General features: G+C 44.8%; 1 protein-coding gene across 1 annotated transcript in view; it reads right to left on the bottom strand.

Annotated features, from left to right (window-relative positions):
• Positions 1 to 20206, bottom strand: part of FRG1 (FSHD region gene 1) — a 315590-nt gene that overhangs the window by 84820 nt on the left and 210564 nt on the right. Inside the window, exon 7 of the mRNA XM_069631557.1 lies at positions 2155 to 2246. Coding sequence (XP_069487658.1) covers positions 2155 to 2246 — 92 coding nt within the window. The remainder of the gene's footprint in view (positions 1 to 2154; positions 2247 to 20206) is intronic.

The raw sequence follows: 20206 nt of genomic DNA, 5'->3' as shown, positions 1-20206 counted from the left end.
CAGGACAGCCAGCCGGCTAATTGGAACTGGTTTAACTCAAGAACACCGAAGACAAAGGACAGGGAAGTATCGGGACCCTCCCTCACTTCCTGCCTTTCCAGGCACACTGGAGCCTAAGCAGGCTTCAGGGCTGAAGCCCGCAAAAGGCAAGAAACACAAAGGACTCAAACCTGATTCTAACAGGGTAAACGCCCAGAAGAAACTAACAAGAAATGGTTGAAAAAAGGTCACCTTTGTGTGCAGTACTGCAGCGGAGCTATCACCCTGCAGATACATGTCACCAGGTATTAAAAAAGAAACCATTGCCATTCAAGTGAGTTAGTGTAACAAAATGTTACATGAGGAATGGGTTAAAGGAGTTACTAGGTAACCCCCCAGCACTCCACATAGGTTGGTGTGTGCTGGACCCATAAAGTAAAGTTAAGTAAGAAAGATGACATCTTACTATTCTAGGGAACAGTAGTTCACCCAAGAAAATGCAGTTAAACATTAAGAGAAGTCCAAGGGACTTCAAAAAAGGTGTTGTGTGTCACAATACAAAAGCAGATGCCTATGGAGTTTACCAAACTGCACAAAACAGTAAGCAGCACTGACAATCAGTCAGAAAAACACATGCATGAGTGAGAAAAAGGTCCCACTCACTCAGGGGTAAAATGTAAAAAGTCCAGAGTTCAGAAAAAGAGCTGGGGGTCTCTAGGGTAAAGGGAATTGGCAGAGAAACGAAAAGTCTCCCTAACCGCAGTCAACAAACTAAAAAATGGCAGAGATGAGGATTTTGTCAAACTGCCGGGGTACACACCCCACACCTCCCTTCAAATGCCTACTAAAATGGCACATTGTGCTACCAATGTGGTAAAACGGATTGCACCATTGGTGAAGCTGAAACTAAAGTACAGCTGCCACCAACCTACTCCTAAAAACCTTTGTAAACTGATATAATTACCCTATGGCATACAGGAATAGGTGCATTAGGGGTGATCCAATATCAAATACCTTAAGCACAGCAAAAAGGGTGGTAATGGTAGAGGCCACCCTAAAAAAGCCAGAGATCCAGAAAATATAAGGGTAAAAAAGCAAAAAGTCGAGGGCTGTAAAAGTGACCCTAGAATCCTCAAAAAATAGGAATTCTCCAACATGGGTGAATTTACAGAACAGGTGCAAGAGTCACAGGAAACCAGTTAATAAAATGGTAGAGTGGTTTTGACATTGACAAATGTTTTTCTTCATAGGCCATGAACTCAAACTAGATATGGTTTTCCATTTTCTTTTAACCAAGGTACAAGCAATAGGTCTCTGAGACAAGTATTTTGAATCATGGGTTTCCACTGATAAAGGCAGCCTAGGATTGTTGGAATACTTTGGATTTTAGCAGACTGTTTAAGCAATGTACAGTGACACGGGTAGTATAGCTCAGTGGCAATGTGCTGGTCTTGGAAGCAAGACGACGCAGAGCAACACAGGCTCGAGTCCAAGGTCTGCACTTAGAAACTTCCAAGGTATTAAGCGCATTATAAAAAAAAAAAAAAAATTATAAGAATTGTAATACATGTCCTTCGTGTCTGCAAGCTTGCCAAAGCGCATTGCAGGTGCTGCTATGTCAGTAGAAAGGGCCAAGTAAGAGCATATATCTATAATATGTTGTTTTATTAGCCTAGCACACTGGAAAGTGAGGCTTGGATAGCTGGGCTACATTTCTTGAAAAGAACACTACGATCATTTTGCATAGCAAAGATCAAATCAGAATTGCACACCTGTACAGATGCCACTTTGTCACAGTAAGTGTTGGGACAGTGGAAAATCTTGGGGTAGCCTTCTGAACCAACAAAAACTTTGCCAGCTGCAGAATCAACAAACTCGCCGGCTCAAGGAGTGCATGAGTAGAGTTAGACAGACACTGAAAACCTCAATTTTGGTTTTTTCACCATAAAACAATCCTGAAACTGTGGTTAAACCTGGAATTAAAATAGCTCTGAAGTGCCTACAATCCAAGGAATCAGTGAGGCTAAAAACCAGAAACATGTTCTTGAACCTGGCATGACCCATACCAACATTTACCCAAAACTCACTATAAAGACTTCAAATAGCAATGAAGACAGATTCTCCATAATAACGTCACTTTTGCAATTTGCTCTTCAATATATTAGCAATACCTACACATAGTTTATTTCACACTGCTTAACATTTCCTTTGTCTTCTTCAGGAAGATCATCTTTGGATTTCAGTTCTCTCTCAGCACAGGATCTAATCTAATAGATAAGGAACAAAAATAATATTGGATTGTGTTGAAATGGTCAATATTTAACAATGCATAAGAGAAAAAACCCAAAAATTGGAGCTAGTTTTAAAATCACATTTTCAAATATCTGCCATTTCCCCCATTTAATGTTATTACAGTTTTATAATCTTGTCTGTACCCTTTACCTGTAACACAGTACATTAAAATAGTCAACAATTGTGCTCGCTCTTGTTAGGAGTATCCCAGCGCTATGTTTAGGGGGTAGAGCTAGATGCTCAAACAGGAAATCCTTAAGCATTCCTTGGCTCATCAAGTTATAGCTGAGATTGAACTACTAAGGTCTACTTTTAGGTGGGGAGTTGGGTCGTAAGGTTTCCATAGAAAAAAACGAACACAAAAAAACAATGGGATTTGTTTGAATTTCAGCTGAAAGACAATTTCAAACAAATATCCCATTTGGTGCCATTGTAGTGAACAAGGGGAGCAAGGGTGTTCCACGCACCCTTGTTCACTACAATGGTATTAGGGGTGTCCCCTGCTCCCTAAACAATAAAGTTTAAACATTTCTTTTTAAAAAGACCATGTGGTGCCGGGTCCTATGCACCTAAGTGAAGGGAACCAGGGTCGCAGAGGGATGGAGGACTGTGCAGCACACAATGAAGAGTGCAGCCAAAAGGAAAGTTAGGGGCTGGGGGAGAGTGGGTTGGCAGAAATGTCGGAGGGAGAAAAAAACGAATGTCATTTTCATTCAAATAACTTTGATTTATTTATCCCTCTGACATTTCTCATTCGATTATTTCATGGACATCCAGGTAGTCAGGAACACAGGGTAATTACAGTATTACTTTGAAAAGTCAATGCACACTTAACCATTTACAAGACATAGTAAGGGTGTTCCTGGAGGGTTCAGGTACGCATTTCGGATTCACAAAGTCTTGAAGAAAATACTGTGATGAATCCTGCAGAGTCATCACTTAACCCCAGCCTAGCATCTCATCCCATGTGGCCAGGGGAAGCTATCCGCTACCTCATTCTACCCCTGAGTGTGGTAACATGAGGGGGATCACATGGGAGGAGACGGCTGTCAGGGGGAAGTGGTGACTCCGCTAGGAGAGATGCAGTATTCATCCTCTTTGAAGGATGAGATTTCCCTAATACCTAAATATCTGATGGCATACCGTAAATGTACGGTTCCCTCTCCTCGAAATACCTAAAGTACAGAACATGAACTCTGTTAACCAGCATAAACATGGTACATTGGGAGTTCAGGAAGTTAATATCACAACCTCTAAGTGTTATGATTATATAGAGGTATAAAATCCAAGGGTAACCCCACCAAGTGTTTTAATAACCTCCACTAAACTGGACAACTCCCAGTTAACCAATCAGTTTAAATTAATTAATGATAAAAAGAACAAAAACGTTATGGACTTAGTCTCATAATGGTTGTGGTACTGTGACGAGGAAGCGGGACTGAATAGTCTAGTTGTTGTGACAGAAAGCGGGACCTTTAAAAATGTATAAATGAGTTTCAGGTGCAGGAAGAAGGGGAAGCGGACGAGGCAGTAGTGGCAGCAGCAGTAGTAGTAGTATGTGCTGGAGACGCTGGGGAAGCAGAGGAAGCGTGGATGTGCAGAGAATGCACAGCTGGAAGCGGTTCTGTGGGAAGCTATGCCGCGTGGGAGATGAGCACCCGACACCCCATGCACCGATCCGGTTCAAAAAGTGAACGGGAGAGCACAAGGAGCTGTCAGAGCTACCCTGAAGGACTATGTGTACCGTGGCAGTACGACCGGAGCTGGCAGAAGCGTAGATGGACCTGATGAGCTCTGCAACAGCACCTGCGAGTCAGACGAAGACGCCAAGTGAGTTAGCCTGCAGCAGGCGACCCCGCGGCGCCCCGAAAAAGAACGCTAGGTAAACTTGATTTTGAATATCGAGCAGATTAAATAAGACAGCCTGGGCGCAACTTTCCTAACAAGGGATACCAATTAAGGGACAATTTTAACCCATATTGCCAAAGCAGCAGAGGAGTGATATCAAGGCAGACTGAGCGCAACTCTCCTAACAAGGGATACCAGTTGGGAGACCATCCTAACCAGCATTGGGAGCATCCAAGAGGTGCCCAGGCCTAAACCCAAGGCTGCAGGAGCAAAATCCTCCTATGGAGGGATCAACGGGGAGAGAACTATAAACTGTATTGTCTACAGCAAGAAGAGAGTAAAAGAATAATACAGGGAAAGTAGGAGAGCAACTGCCCTTTCATGGAATATCAATTTGGGAAGAGCCATAACCTCCTTTGTCAAGAGACTATAAAGAGAAGCAGTTGTTTCTCACACCTCACTTAGAACCCTGGTGTGGAGAGTTTTGGAACAAGCATTACCACAGAGTATAATCTTAGTAGCATGAGCTTTATCCTGGCAGGCAAAGGAACCAGAAAAGGGACCAATAGTAGTTAGTCCTGGCAGGCGAGTATACCAGGAGAGAGGAAGATGATTTAAAGTACTGTGGTTGTGGTAAAGAGGTCATCTTGTCCTGATGAAATCGCGCCTTGCAGAAAGTTTTTTTTTTTTTTAGAAGTAGGATTATTAAGCTCTCCTAAGGTGTTTTCTTTTTAAGAAGAAGGATGTGTTAACAATAATTTGACCTTCGAGAAATGAACTTGTGTTTTGAGGAAAAAGACTTGTTTGACAAGCAAGGCAAATTAATAGTAGTTTTGATTTATGAACAAGCTTTTGGAAGAGATATTCACTTTGCTAAGAGGAAGGATGTATTGTATGGAAAAAACCTTTTGTGATACGTTGAATGGAACTCTGTTATTGCACAGAACTTTCTTGAATTTGAACTTTGATCGAGGTATTCCGGACTTGATCTAGGGGAAGGGAGTCGAATCCTGGTCACAAGGAGCACTTTCTTAAGTTTTTGAGTTTAAATTGATATGTTATTTTGTGGCACTTAAAACAGCCAAACAAACCTTGCATAACGTTGTTGTGTACATTAATGCGAGGGTCAGATACACTAGGTAATTTTTCTTTAGTCTTATTTTGTTAGGTAGGGACCTCCTTGTTAGGTTAGGGAAAGATGAGGAGTGTGTGTCACACCTTCGTTATTTAACAAAATGGCATCTTGTGAGAAAACTCTACCTTTGTGTCCGTCAAGAATTTCCGACAACTCACAATACTTACATATTGGCCTTACTTCCTATGGCCAACTGCAGAATCAAAAGGTCTACTGGGATCCAGTAGTCCCAAGCTTGACATTTTGTACTGCAGTAATACCGTTGGACTGGACCGTTGGAATTCAGTCGCTCGTTGAAAATAGTGGAACAAATGGAGGCTTCTGATTGGATGTTTGGTCTCCAATGCAAGTACTGGGCCAAATGTTAAAGATATTGCAAATGGTAGAGAGCGCACTTTACTTCATGATCACTAGTGCACCCTGCTAAAGGCAATCCACGTCAATGGTTTGGTATCTTGGGAAACGGGACTGATGGCTGTCGAAAGGTCTTCGAATAGTCAACTGTAATGGTTCCCCTATCATGCTGGTCTTGTTGTGGTTCTGGTGTATGACCTTCAAGATAAAGCAAAGAGGGCAGCCGAGGAGCCACTGCTGATCAACTGAGTGGCGAAAACTTTGTCAATAGTTTCAAAAGTCAAAGTCCTCCAGTGGCAGTGTCTATGGTATGGCACGGACTGAAGGTTCCGTTGGTGGCAGGAGACACTGGCATGCATTTATAATTGATGCTGGGCTCGAGCTAAAATGACAATGCTGTCAGTGTCATGCCTACAAGGTCCTACGTGTATCGAAATGCCAGAGCCCAACATCCTGCGGGAGAACAGAGGCTTCCCTGGCGATGATGGGACGCTGGTTGCCACAGGAACTACATTTACCAGCAGGCCAAGCTACAGATAACACCATTGTGTTAGTTGCATGCAACCAATGGCATGCCCCCCACGAACTGCGCTGAAGCAAAATGCTGAACATCACTTCTCAACTTGTGTTTAGTATTGATGTGGCTCTGTTGCCTTCCCTGTTCTGCTGCAGTTCTCCTTCTGCAGCTCCTCCTGCGTTGGCCTCCTACTAGACCAGCAGCCCTGGATTTCACCCACCACCTACACCCGCTCCAGCCTTTTCTCCTCAGTGTTTGCCTTCCTCTTGCAACCGCTCCGCAGAACATGTGAACTGCTGACATTTTCAGAACCGTACTCCATCCTTTTTTTTTAAACCTTAGACTTTGGACTGTGTTTGGACAGTTTTTCAAGTCCACCCAAGGGTTTTATAAAAACATCTTATTAGGCAATTCAGAAAAATAATTTGGTAGCGTGGACATAGCAGTCCAGCATATCATAGGAGGAAGAGAGGGCTGCAGTGAAGTACGACTAACTTATTGCATGCATAAGGTTGAAAAGAAACACTTAAACCCAGAAGTATTGTAAAAACAAAGGTTTATTTTAAATCCAAGTAGGCCAAGAGAATGCTTAGGGAAAGTAGGTACTATGGCATAAATCATTAACACAATAGAAAAACCCAACACAATGCTTATGGTATGCAAACCAAAGCATAAACATTATTCAGAAGAACATTAGTAATTCAGGGTGAGTCAACCCTAATGCAACTCATTTAGAATGGCCAACAGCTATTAATTAATGGGGAGAAAACCCATATTAGTTATTTTTATATTACTATAAGTAATTCAAGGGCAGTAGACCCTAATGGACATAACATTCAGTGTTATTCAGTAGCAAGAATTAAATAGTTATACCAACTGTGTTTCAGGTGGCACCTTGCAGCAAATGTAACTTATTCTACTTTCAGAATTGATACAGTTACAATTAGATTTTCAGATTATTAAAACACACAGCTAAGGTAAGCAATAACTCCGTAAACTCTTTTAGAAATGCAGTCAGCAGTTCAAGGTAAGCAAAACCCAATGTAAGACTATTTTAGAAGTGCACTAAAGCAGTTCAAGGAAAGCAAAACCTCAAATTACACTATTTAGAATGGCACACAGCTATTCAAGGTGGGTAAGACCCAGTTGGTGAACGTAAACACTTATTTGATTACATAATAAAAAAGTGAACCCAACTATGTCACTTTTTAGAAGAGTGCAACACAATTTACAGGCAAGCGAAGTAACCTCATTTACTTTTTAGGATGGCAAAACACATTCACAGGTAAGTAAGAACTTTTGTAACGTATCCTGTTTCAGATATAGTTACCAAACCAACTAATTTGGCAAAGGCCCAAACCTCAAGTACTTCCCTATTCTCGGAGCATGAGTGTGCTCAGTGGCAGAAGGGGGGACGTTAGTGGTCCAGTGGCTATTTTTAGGCAGGGTCCAGATTGGCACAGATGCTGGAAAGTACAGACTTCAGAGTTAGTGAACACAGACTCTCACAAAAAATACCAGCATCACAGAATTCATTGATATTTTATTCTTATATTGTTCTCCCGTGGGAGTGCCCTTCTGATGACACTGGTTTCATCACACCATGTGCCTTTTTCAAATCTGGGCAATTGTTGAATTACACTCATTCATTCATTACATCCTTGCGTATTTTCAATTCTTAGGTTGTTTCCTTCATTAGTTCACAGGTTAAATCCCTCCTGCAGATGTTCCTCTTCGGTCCCCGCCCGTCGGCTGTAAACCAAGACTTCAGAGTTAGCAGAAAGGGTCCAGGGAATTCATAGAAGACTCCCTAGATGCGTTCCAGCATTAGGCCGGGTCGAATGGTATGGGCGAACTGCCAAACACCCAAATCACCCCCAAAGCTACACAGGATTCACACAAGACTTTAGGTAAGTATTACCCAAACCAACACAGTACCTTAGGAGAGAAGAAGAGCTTGGAGCCGCACGACTTCAGGATGCAGCAGCAAAGGAACCAGTCTCTAGATTCTTGGTCGATGCGACTGAAAAATGGACGCAAAGGCAACTTGCTGCAGCAGTGAACAGAAGAGCCTCACAATAAAGGATTCTTCAAGGCTTTTAACGGCTCTGTAGTTTTGGCACCCTTTTACAGGTGCCTGATGACGAACGTTCACCGCCAATCAGATTCTCCTCGCTCATCTGGTCCAGCACTCTGGTGAGGGGACTTCAAGGTCTTGAATCTTGCTTCAGGAAGAGCACAAGGGGGGGGGAGCGAAGTTTCAGCGAGAATCAGAACTTCAGAAGACGTTTCACTGCACTCAGGCTCAAGGTCTGTTGGTATTGGCGGTTTGCAGCCCAGCAAAGCAAGGTCACAGCACGTCGAGTGATAACTCGTTTTGAGAAAGACCGGCTATTCAGCAATAATTGTAAAGTACGGTGGGATCAAGCAACGGCTTTTTCAGGAGTGGTGAGACTATTGAATGCTTCAAAAATAAAGATTGATTGATGAAATTCAAAATAGTCAAAGCTATAGCCTCAGATTGAGATGTAGATGCCAAGAATGGAAGGGCATTCTCAATTCAACAGGTAGAACATACAAGCCTTCAGTAATGGCAAGAATCAGCTGAAGAAATTGACTGAAACGTCATATCGCTGTTCCCATATCAGTGGTTCAATGTAGTTTTTTTAATTGTGATAATGCACAGTTGTATACTGCTAAATTTGTAGATAAAGTACTAAACACCTGGGAATGCTCCATCAAAACTAGGGTGCACACGTCTCGCTAGTATGAGAAGAAAGTAGGCTATCTTATTCGTATGTTACCTCCTTTTACCCCCTGGGACTTCCTCTAATAAACAAATCTTGCGGATGCATTGCAAATGTCTGCCCAATAAATTGTTCACGCTGCAAATTACTGCATGCCAAAAACAATCTTTTATTGTGCACACCCAAACCATGTACCAGAACCTGGCAGATTCCCTCTTACATCTCAGACATGGGTCTGTGTTATCCTTAATTATGGTGTAGCTTCTGAGGGGTTATGTAAACATGGTGCAGGATATTGATTACTTAAAAAACAGGTATTTGATACCTTGCTGACTCGCGCGCAGATTTTATTCTACAACTTCTCCTCGATTGCTCCCCCATATCCTTTTCCCCTCACCTTCAGCTGGGGTCACTGTCCTGTAATGCTTCATATAGTTGTGATAATGCAGTCGTTCAGTCCCTAAGATCAATATAGATTGAAAAACTGGAGTGATCTAGGGTTCCTCGGGTATAGAGCTACATTTATTCGCAAAAGTCTTGACTAAACATGCAAAATGGAGGAACTGCCCCCCAGCCACGGTATCTGGAACTTATGTACCGATTCTGAAAAGGATAGCAACTGTTCCCCCTCAAATCAGTCTCCTACCATCTGGAACCATACCTGGGCACTTCTGGCTGCGCAAATGTTCCCTACAATATCCGCCATCTTGGAGTCTGCCTTTAAAAAAGGCATGTGCTGGCTATAACCCGTCGTTAGCTAAGAATTGGGGGGGTCTAGGATTACCGAACCTGGAGCATGATCGGTAAGAATTGGTGTAGTCACAGTGTGTGAGACCACACTAAACATATCTGCTTGGTATTAGGTAACCCACCGTTTGGTATAGGTCTGTAATACACAAGTTGGTAGTGTGACTGAGCAACCAGGCCTCAAGTGGGGTAAATGTGAGCTGTAGAGCTGTATAATTGAAATCACTAAATACAAGTAACCAAGTCACACTTAAACTCAAGGTTTCAGTTATAGTTATTTTGTGCCCGTTTTAAATAGTTATTCATTAAAAAGGTAAAATATTGCAACAATACGAATCAACATTGGAAATTACTTTTCAGAATCAAACAAGCCAGTGAATAATCTTTGGATATGCTTCATACACTTCTACACCCGGAGGGGACTTCAATCACAAGGATAGTATTTGCATGTATATATCACACTGTTATACTTTGCAGATTCACAGTTGAAGAAAGCAAAGGTTAAGGGAAGTAAAAAGGTTAGAACAGTTTCTCAGTAAATGTGAGGACAACTAAACCCTTCAATGAAGTATAGATAAACCTTTCCCAGCAGTACCAGTACACAACAAGCTACTACCTATGAGGGACAAGCAATATCAAAGTCAATGGATTTAGAAGAGTGCCTTTAGGGAGCTAGGACAGCCAAAGTCATTTGGGACACAAGTCTATGGATATAATGTACTTCTTGGATCAAAGTCTTACACAAAGTTAGAGAGTTCAGAAAAATCACGTGTAGGGCCTCAAGCCGTTAAACCTTTGAGAAGGGAGTTGAAGTCAATTCAAAAAAGGTAGCCAATGCAATTCCCAAGTGAGAGGAGCGCGGCTAAAGGCAATAAGGTAAGTAGCCCAGTACCTCTGGTTAGAAGAGTGGTCCAGCTGGATTCCGTCTTGCTACAGCGGTGCAGACCCTGATTTCTGAACCTCACTCGTGTGGATAAGAGGGAGGACATCTGGAGGATTCCTGCAGCAGTACTTGGGAGGTCGTAGGGAGCTACGGGCTCTTCTCGGTTCAGCGGCACTTCGCGGTTTCAGCGCTTAGCAAACAGCACTGATGCGGATCTCTGACATCGGATGGACCCTCTTTGCGCTCTTGGTCCTGCCGTCTGGTGAGGGGACTCTGGATCTGGAGGTCCTGCTTCTGCAGGGTCTGCAGGAGTCTCCTGGAGCTTCTAGCCGGATTTGTTCTGCGGCAGATGTTGCACTCTACTACGGACACTCGACCCCAGGCATTGGGCTATCGCAGCAACAGATAGGCACAACAAGTCAGGGGTGGTGGTCCAGTGGAGTTAGTCTCAGGGTTAGTTGGCCCCACTAACCCAAGGGGAGAGAAGTCGTTCCGTCCGGGGCTCCTCTATTGAAGTGAAAAAGGAGTTCAGCACAACAGCAGGGTTTCAACAGCAATTCAAGAGGTTGCCGTTAGGGAGAATTCTCATTTCTGTGCTAATTCCCTTCAACCTTGGAGAACCCCAGCTCTTTTGCTGGACTTTTTAATTTTAACCCTGGAGAGAGTGAGACCTTTTTCTCACTCATGTACTCTCACCCCTTTTTTGGAGTTTGACAAACTACTTAGGCATCTACTTTTTGTATGGTGACAGCACCTTCAGTGCAGTGTCACAGAGAAATCCTCTAAATTTCTCATAGATTTTAAATATCTTTTCTTGTGTGAACTACCGTTCCCAAAATATTGAAGTGAAATTGACTTTACTTATCTTTTCTCTTTGTAGTTCCAACACACACCGTCTCACGTGGAGTGCATGGCTTTTGGCAGTGGTTTAAATGTTCCTACCATTGTGATTTTCTACCGCAGACTGAATCCTCAGCTGCAGCATAGCACCCATGGGTGGCCATTTTGTCAAAATTGCCCGGTCTTCTTTTTTCACCATTTTCTGCGTGCAAGGTCTTTCTTGGGTTTTACTCTGTGTCGTGGCAGATTTGAGCCCTTTGTTCGTTTTGCCTTTGGCGGGCTTCAGTTCTGAAGCCTGCCTCTTGCTCCAGTGTGTCTGGAAAGGAAGGATGCGAGGGAGGTTCCCGAAACTCCCCTGTCCTTTGTCTATAGGAATGACTGAATGCAACCAGTCCTTATTGGCGGCCTGGGTGTCCTTTCAAGATAGCCACCCTGCTGTGTGATTGACAGCCTAGGTTGTGCATGAATGGGAGAAACCCGCTTAAAAGGCGAGGGTTTGGGACTAGAGTCAGAGTCGACCACTGAGAGAAAGATCCGACAAAGAAACCGTGAACAAAGCTTGCTGCATCCTCCTGGACCTTTGAATTGCCCTGCTGCTGTGCTGAAACAGTTTTGCAATTCGAAAGAGAAGCTCTGGAAGGGACGACTTCTTCCCTTGCGTTAGTGGGACCAACTAACCCTGAGACGAACTCCACTGGACCATCTTCCCCGACTGGCTGTACTTCTTCGCTGCTGCAAGAATCGAATACCAGGGTTCGAGAAATCCGTAGTCGAATGCAACGTTTGAAATCCAGCCAGAAGCAGGACGACCGAGCTCGTGTCCCGTCACCAGAGTACAGGACCCACGAAGTGAAGGACGCCCAACAGGTATCCGAGACCGTGTTGTTTACCAAGCGCAGAAATCCCAAAGTGCTGCTGAACCGAAAAGAGCCTGTACCTGCCGACGACCTCCAAAGTGCCGCTGCAGGAGCCCTCCAGATGTCCTTCCTCTTGTCCCCACGACTGAGGCTCAGGAATCCAGGGTCTGCATCACTGCAATAGGACAGAATCCAGCTGGACCACTCTTCCTCAAAATAGAGGTACTGTTTAGACTTGGGGGTACTTACCTCTTCCTCTTTGAGCTGTTCTTTTCTCAGTTGAGACTTGCAGTGCTTACCTGAGAGTGGATTCCAACACTGCTTTTCACAGGCTTAACAGCTTGTGACCCTACAAGTGATTTCTCTACAAACTCTCTAACTTTGTGCAAGCATTTTTATCTAAGAAGTGCCTCAGATCCATAGACTGCGTTCCAGTTGACTCTGGCTGTCCTGGCTTCCTGCAGACTCTACCAGCCCATTGACTTAGATATTGTTTGTCCCTCAGAGGTGGTAACTTGTTTTAGACTGTTATTGCTGGGAAAGGCTTGTCTAGATTTCATTGGAAGATTTAGTTGTCTTCACAAATACTGAGAACGCGTTTAACCTTTTCCTACCTTAAACCTCTCCTTTCTGCAACTTCAGAATTGGCAAAGTAGAACTAGTGATATATAAATGACATTACTATCCTTGTGATTGAAGTCACCTCCAGGTGTAGGAAGTGTGTAAGCAGCATATCCAAAGAGTATCCACTAACTTGGTGGATTCTGAAAAGTATTTTAAAGTATATTTACAGTGTTACATATCTTGCCCTTTGTAAAGAACTCTTATTGAAAAATTGATATTAAAATAAATAACTATAACTGAAACCTTGAGTGTAAGTGTTACTTGTATTTCATTGCTACAGCTTACATTTACCCCTCTTGAGATAGGCCTGGCTGCTCAGTCACACTACCAACTTGTGTAGTATAGACCTATACCAAAAGGTGGTTTACCTAATACCAAGCAGACAAGTGTTGTGTAGTCCAACACAGTGTTACTACATCAATTCTTGCCTAACAGTTGCAGCAAGCTTTGTTCACTGTTTCTTCGACAGATGTTTCTCCCAGTGGTCGACTCTGCATGATGTCCCAAAACCCTCACCTTTTACGCAGGTTTCTCCCATTTACGCACAGCCTAGGCTGTCAATCACACAGCATGGTGTCCTGTCCTGAAAGGACAACCAGTCAGCCAATTAGGACTAGATGCATTCAGGCATTCCTAGAGACAAAGGACAGTTGGGAACCTCCCTCACATCCTGCCCTTCCAGACACACTGGAGCTAGAGGCGGGATTCAGTGATGAAGCCAGCCAAAGGCAAGACAAACAAAGGGCTCAAACCTGGCTCAACGCACAGAGTAAAACCCAAGAAAGACCTGACAAACAGAACAGGTTTGCCCTCTTTTCTCTGTTCACTTCAAGTGCTATTGGAGGGAAAGTGCAGCAGTAATAATCTCATCACTCTTAAGTGCCAAAGGCATGTGTAGGAGTGATAGACAAGAATTTCTTTTTCAAGTAATTGCAAACCAGAAGCAAATTGGGTTGATCCTTTTATTAAACTTTTTATATCCTGCCTGGCAAAGACCAGTATGTGTCAATATTATATCTTTTAAAATGACGGTCATGCAATTCCATTCCTAAAATGTAAGTTGTTACATAATGCATAGTTACAGTATTGAAACACTACATCATCTTCATGATTTACAGCAAAGCTAAGTGTATCTGAATTTCATATGGTCAACTATATTTCATTTTGGTTGGTAAGATGTATCATGTTGACTAGTGAACTTTTGAGAATGTACATGATCAAATGCTTTGATGGCAAACCTAGTTCTGTAACCTGCATGTTGCATAAATCCTGAAATTGGTGCTCAACTAATGACCAAACCCTACTCCTTGACATTCTATATTATCACCCTATTTTACCAGGTACCCTGAAAGTGAGATTCTATGTCAAGACCAGAGGCTCCTATTATGCTTCTCTTTCTTTATTTATATATTTAAAGCTCAGCAGCAAGATATTTTCACATAACAGAAAATATGCATATAAGTTTAACAGTAAAATGATAGGAAAAAAGCTTATAACTGTAAACAAACTACATTTCCCAGATGCCTGAGGGAAAATCCAGTCCAATGTCAGTAACATGTGACTAACATCCGCCAATGAGGTAACAGGTCCTCTCAAACAGTCTTGAATATGATGCACTTCCTCTTTATTTGCTGCTCAGCATGAGATAAGTACATCATATTCAACCTGTTGCTTGATTACTTATACATTTTGTCTAAAATGTTTTTTCATGAAGACTTGAGGGTTAATTGGTGTCACTACGATTAAGCGCACCGTGCGCCGTATCCTGCCTCCCCTAACGGGTTCATTTATGTCCTTCGACGCGTTGCGTGTTGTCGCCTCAGGATATTCCATCCGACGCCAGTTACTTCCTGCTGGCGTCGGAGATCTGATCGGCGGCATTCCGCATATTCTTGCAGCTTTCCGAGCCGCATAGTCGCACAGGCGAAGCTCCGGCTGTCTGAGTCCTCGAGCGCTTCCTCCGCCGCGTCTTCAACTCGCCTGGAGATCTGCGAGTCAGAGGGCCGGCAGATCTGGCGTCCGTGGGACTGTGGTGGCTCCCGCAGGCACCAGGGGGCGTTCCTGCCCTCTCGGGTGCCTTACTCTGTTTTCTGGCGCTCGCAATTGGGTTTTTCGTTACGTTCACAACGAAATCACGATCGCGAGTGCCAGAAGCAGTTAGTCCCGGATTTCACAGATTACGAACAGCTTTCTCCAAAGCTCATTAAAAAAAAAAAAAAAAAAAAAAAAAAAAAATTGCAAAGGAGGACGCTTGAGTTATCTCAAGCAAATACAGCCCCATTCACAGGGCTACACATATATGATATATATATGCATACATATATACACATACATATATATACATGCATATATATATTGAATACCCATACTGTGGGATTGAGAGAAGGCAGTCTGACAAAAAAAAAAAAAGGGGAATTATATATATACTGAGGAAAGTATATATATATATATATATTCAAGAGAATATTAAAAAAAAAAAGAAAAAGAAGGAAGAATCAGGGAGTAGAGAGGTGCACCTACAGCATGGCAGCTCAGTACTTCACTCAAGAGGACCAGGATTGGCCCGAGTATGAAAATGAAGCATATGTGATTGATGAAGTGGCGATGGCAAGCAGCTTGGAGGAGGTGCTAAATTCCTCGGTGGAGACTAGCATCAAGAAAGCTATCTCAGACATGCTCCTGCCTATACAACAAAGGCTTGATGATGTAGAGGAGCAGCTGCATGACAACTCCCTGCCAAAGAAAAGAACACAAAAGAGAAAGCACCTCTCAGAAGGGGGATGTATTCCGGCTCACCTGAGTAAAGACTCTACGACCCCCCCCCGGCCCCCCGAGCCAGCCAGAGTCTGCCAATACTGCCATTTCAGACGCCTTCTCAAGGCTAAAAAAGGCCTTTTTGGAAAGGAAGGAGACCCCTTCTGTTAGGCAGAAACCTGTGCAGTTCCCTCTGGGACCACTGCAAAAGATTTAAGACTACAGGTGGTTGGCAGTAAACCCAATTGGTTTGTACAGTCTGTACCACCCAGATTTACCTGGTAGCTGTGGCTGAGCAGTCAGACTTCTCTCAAGAAGAGTTAGGCAGTATACAGAGTATTCACAATAGGTCAATAGAACACAGTAGAACAAGCAAACACTGACCAGAGCTTGGTGTAAAAGAGATTATTATTTCTTTAAAAACACATCTAGTTAAACACACTGGCACTAATATCAAGCAGTTCAAAAACAAGGTCACTAACAGATATACACTCCCTTCAACGATGATTAGACAAGTCTTAAGTAACGCAACACTTATTTTCAGAAAGCGGTGAGCGCTTAACGAAGATGGCACTCTAATCAAACGGTTTAAGAGGGAGAGAAAGGCAGAGCAAAGCTAGAAACAGATCCCAACACTTTCGGACAAACACAGTAGGAGAGAAAGGCAGGTTAAAACCGTAAAGTCAAAGTTAACAAGGCCGGACCCACTTTAAGAGGCTCTGGTCGAAATGTGTCCAAGGTCACACGGTTGAAAGTGCCCAAAAGTCGCACACAAGGTTCAGAAAGAGTTGGACCAACAGAAAGGGACCAGTTAGATGGTCAAGGCGGCCAGCCCAGTCCAGAGGGTTAAGGGATTATTGTTACCTTGTAGCAATCTTTAGAAAGGGAGGCCTGGCGGACACGTACCTTAAAATGGTGAGAACGCTCCAGCGGGGGCAGTTGTTCCTGGCAGCGGGTGCAAGTCGGCGCTTCGTCCGGGGGAAGAGAGGATCTCGTCGGGAGGAAAACAGGAGCCTGTTGCACTGCCAGGGAAGAAACCAGCCGCGGAGTTTTCAATTAAAAGGAGTGGTCCTTTTATTCGTGGTCCAGTGGTAAGTGGCTATCCGGTTGCCGGGGTGCTTGGCATGGGCAATTCGACCACAAGACGTCCTGGGATGCGAGAAAAGAAGGTAAACTGGTTGTGCCCACCAGTCAAGGGAAGAAGACTCTCCAGCAGGGAGATCTCCTCTGTCGTTGGGAAGTGTCGAGTCGGTTCAGCAGGGCTCCACCGGTGGTGTCGTCGTAGCAGGTTGGCTCAGCTTCTCCCTCGTCGGATTTTCAGGTCCTGTGGCGACTTCTGAAGTTCCAGTCCCAAAAGCCCTGCTTTTATGCAGCACACTGTTACGCTCACCTGACTCCCACGGAGGCGCTGGCCTGGTTCGCGCTGCTGTGACCTCTTCTAAGGTGATGCGCAGGGTTCGGAAGACGGACTGGACCGGGCCCCCAAATCTGGCTTGTCTGGCTCGCAGAAGTATCCTTCTGTTGACGAAAATAGGGGATTAACTGTCTGCGGGGTAATGCAATCGGCCTCCCACTTTCCCCTCTCACCCTCCTTGAAACCCTTCTGTGATTTCCTGTAGCGTCTCACCTTAGGGTCTGGAAGGACGAGCTCTCCATCCTGCTTCTGATGCAGGGGCGCGTTGGTATCCATTTACTTCACTGGACTTTCGGATTGGTGAGAACCAAACTTGCTTGGCTTCCAGGTAAGTTTTTTGATAAGAGGTTCCCCTTGTGTCCATGCATTAATGTACTAATGCTAGTGTCTTTTTCCCAATAGGGGCCGGGGGACGGAATGCCGGGGAACAGGCACCGACCCGAGATGAGAGGTGAAATCCTTGTAGAAATCAGGTAAGTCTTTAATGAGCGTTTTTTGGTAATGTCTTTTCATTCGCTCATTAACGCTGATGTCTCTTTTTCCCCTTAAAGGCCGGGGTACGGAAATGCCAGGATGCGGCGCGGAACCGAAATGAAGAAGAGGGAATGAATCAACAGGTAAGTCTTAACATGGAGATTTAGCTTTCCTTATTCCCTTCTCTCTCTCACCTTTTGTTCTGGTCTTTTTCTCCCTAGGCGCTGGGGCGTGACTGCGAATCCGGATGATTGCTGCTGAACATGGAGGCGCCCTGCAAAGGTGAGTGGAATGCGGCGCTGCAGCGATCGACGCGATGAGCTTTTAAATTAAAGTCTTCCTTTTCAGGATTGTCGGCGAGATGTCTCCGGGATGCGGGTTTAGCAGGTAAGGAATTATCCTTCTTCTGTTCTCTTCTTCTCTTCCTTGCAGGTGATCCAGGATGCTGGCAGGCGTGGCAGAAGTCAGGATGCAGGATCAGGCACGGTGAGCGTCCAGCTGCTAGATGCAGAACAACGCGAAGCACGTGTGGCTGTTCGGGTGGGGTTTAAATAGCCTTGGAAGAAGTTCCAGGTATGTATCCTTCCTCCAATCAGGTATGTATCCTTCCCCGACCACGCCCGGATGGTAAATTAGTCCCACAGGTAAAGTAGTTCCTTTCAGGCCTCAAGGAGGCCGGGATCCTGCAGCATGGTCTGCATCAGGTAAGTGCACCCAAGCATTCCCATAATGAGCCTGGCGCCATAGGCGGCAGCACACTGTCCAAAGGGCCCCTATATGGGGTTGCTGGGTCCTTCCTTGGGGACTGGATGTCCGCTTTCGGGGACGCCGGGCTTGAACCGGCCCCCCCGGGAGCAGTCATCATGACACACACCCCCATTCACTCAGCCTAGCTGTCAATCAAACATGCTAAGTGGTGAGCCGGCCGGCTCACCACTTAGGCCAATCACACAAGAGTGCGACTTGAGTTGCCAAGGCAACTCAGTCCAGGGTGCCTAAACCCCCTCCCACACCCCATGTGGTACCCAGACAGAGTGGCACCACTTTTGGAGGCTTCTGTGGAGAAGCCCGCCAAAAAGTGGAACAAAGGGCTCGACCTTTGGTTTGGAGTTACAGAGGCGAACACACCGCCATTTTAAAACAGAGTTTTGGCAGAAAATACCAACCGGTGAATTCATATTAAATAAATAAACCGGCGGTATGTTAGAGGCTATGTAAAAATGTATTAGCCTCGATAATGGGAAAATCCCATAGAGATATATTCGCGGTTGAATATAAAAAGTAGTATCCACTGCCACCAGCCAAAACTCGATGAGGGGGGACGGGACAGTGCCCCCTCGCACAACAGACCCAGGGGCAATCAAATTGCCCCTACCAGCACGTCCACAATATGATGGTTTGTACTGGTTCGGTTAGTAATTTGGGACTAGTAAAGCCAATGGTGACTTTACATGCCCTGGGAGACAGTAGTCAGTCCCAGGGTATGGAGTCTATGGTGGGGGGTCACTATGACACCCCGGTGTTACGGCATGGAGGGTGCTGTGTAACATATAGGAAAAACACATGAGACCCTATGGAGTAAAGGACCCCATAGCCCATAAAACACATTAACATTCAAAGGAACACCACAAATCATGCCCAAGAGTGGGGAGAAAAAGAGCCTCATTCTTGGCAGGAGAAAAAAACAAACTCCAGAAATCCAGCAAAACTGCTGGGGGACTCACTAGGTTAGGAAATTCAGCCTAAAAAGAGAATTCTCCCTAACACCTTCCGCCGATGGACCCTCTTGTCCCGAGGAAGCAAACAGGGACACCAGACCCTCGAGCCCAGAGAGATACCAGTAGGGCTTCGAACAAGATGGTTACGATGACAACAGTTGGTCTCCCCTTTCTGCTAATGACTATGTTCAATCCGTAGGGTCGCGACCCTCTACTACAGGGATTGTGGCAGCCCCCATCCCTAAGAACTGTCTTAAAGAACAGTATTCCTTTAAAGTGATGTTCCCCCCTGGAAGATCTAGTGCATCCCAGATCTTCTGATTGGGAGCCATCACCGAGGACTCTGGAATACATCAAGGACAGGCTTTGTAAGCCTCTAGAAAAAGAAGTCTGAGCGAGACTTAAAGCAGAGTGTCCACGCCCGGTAATCCCCGACAAAATCGCTCTAACACCAGAATTGGACTCCAAAATGATAACCTTCCTCGGTAAGAATGCCAAAGTTCCAAGGAAAGGCATAGATCGAGTCTGGAAATCTTGCCAGGACAGAGTGCTGGATGTCTTAGGTCCATTAGCAAAAATGATGCAAAAATGATGGATCTGGCCGAGGCAGCCATAGCCACTGGGGACTGGATTGATCCAGTCATTCTATCAGGATGGGCGCAACGAGCCATCTGCCTACTAGGCAAGCCAGCTGTGCCATTTCAGCCGAGCGCCGCAAAGGCATCCTCCATAAAATAGACGCAAAACTGGCCGAATTCTCCGAGTCTGGAGCCACTGCCCAAGGTCTGCTCTTCGGTGATTCCTTTGTCAAGGAAATGGCAAAGTTTGTAGGCACATTTACTGCGCTAGACAAGGCTCAATCCTCTATCAAAAGAGTCTTCTCATCAAAGGTTTTCGCCAGGGCCGGTCGAGGCAGAGGTCGCTCGTCCGGCCGATATTTCTTTGACTGCAGACCTCAGCAATCCAGGGAACATCAGGCCTGGCAGGACCGCTCGGACACCTTATTTCCATAGAGAGGCGGAG

Source organism: Ambystoma mexicanum, chromosome 6q (genome assembly GCF_040938575.1).
Source record: "Ambystoma mexicanum isolate Mex_15411 chromosome 6q, UKY_AmexF1_1, whole genome shotgun sequence".
NCBI lineage: Eukaryota > Metazoa > Chordata > Amphibia > Caudata > Ambystomatidae > Ambystoma > Ambystoma mexicanum.
Note: the sequence above shows the minus strand (reverse complement) of the source record. Positions and strands in the feature narration are given on the sequence as shown.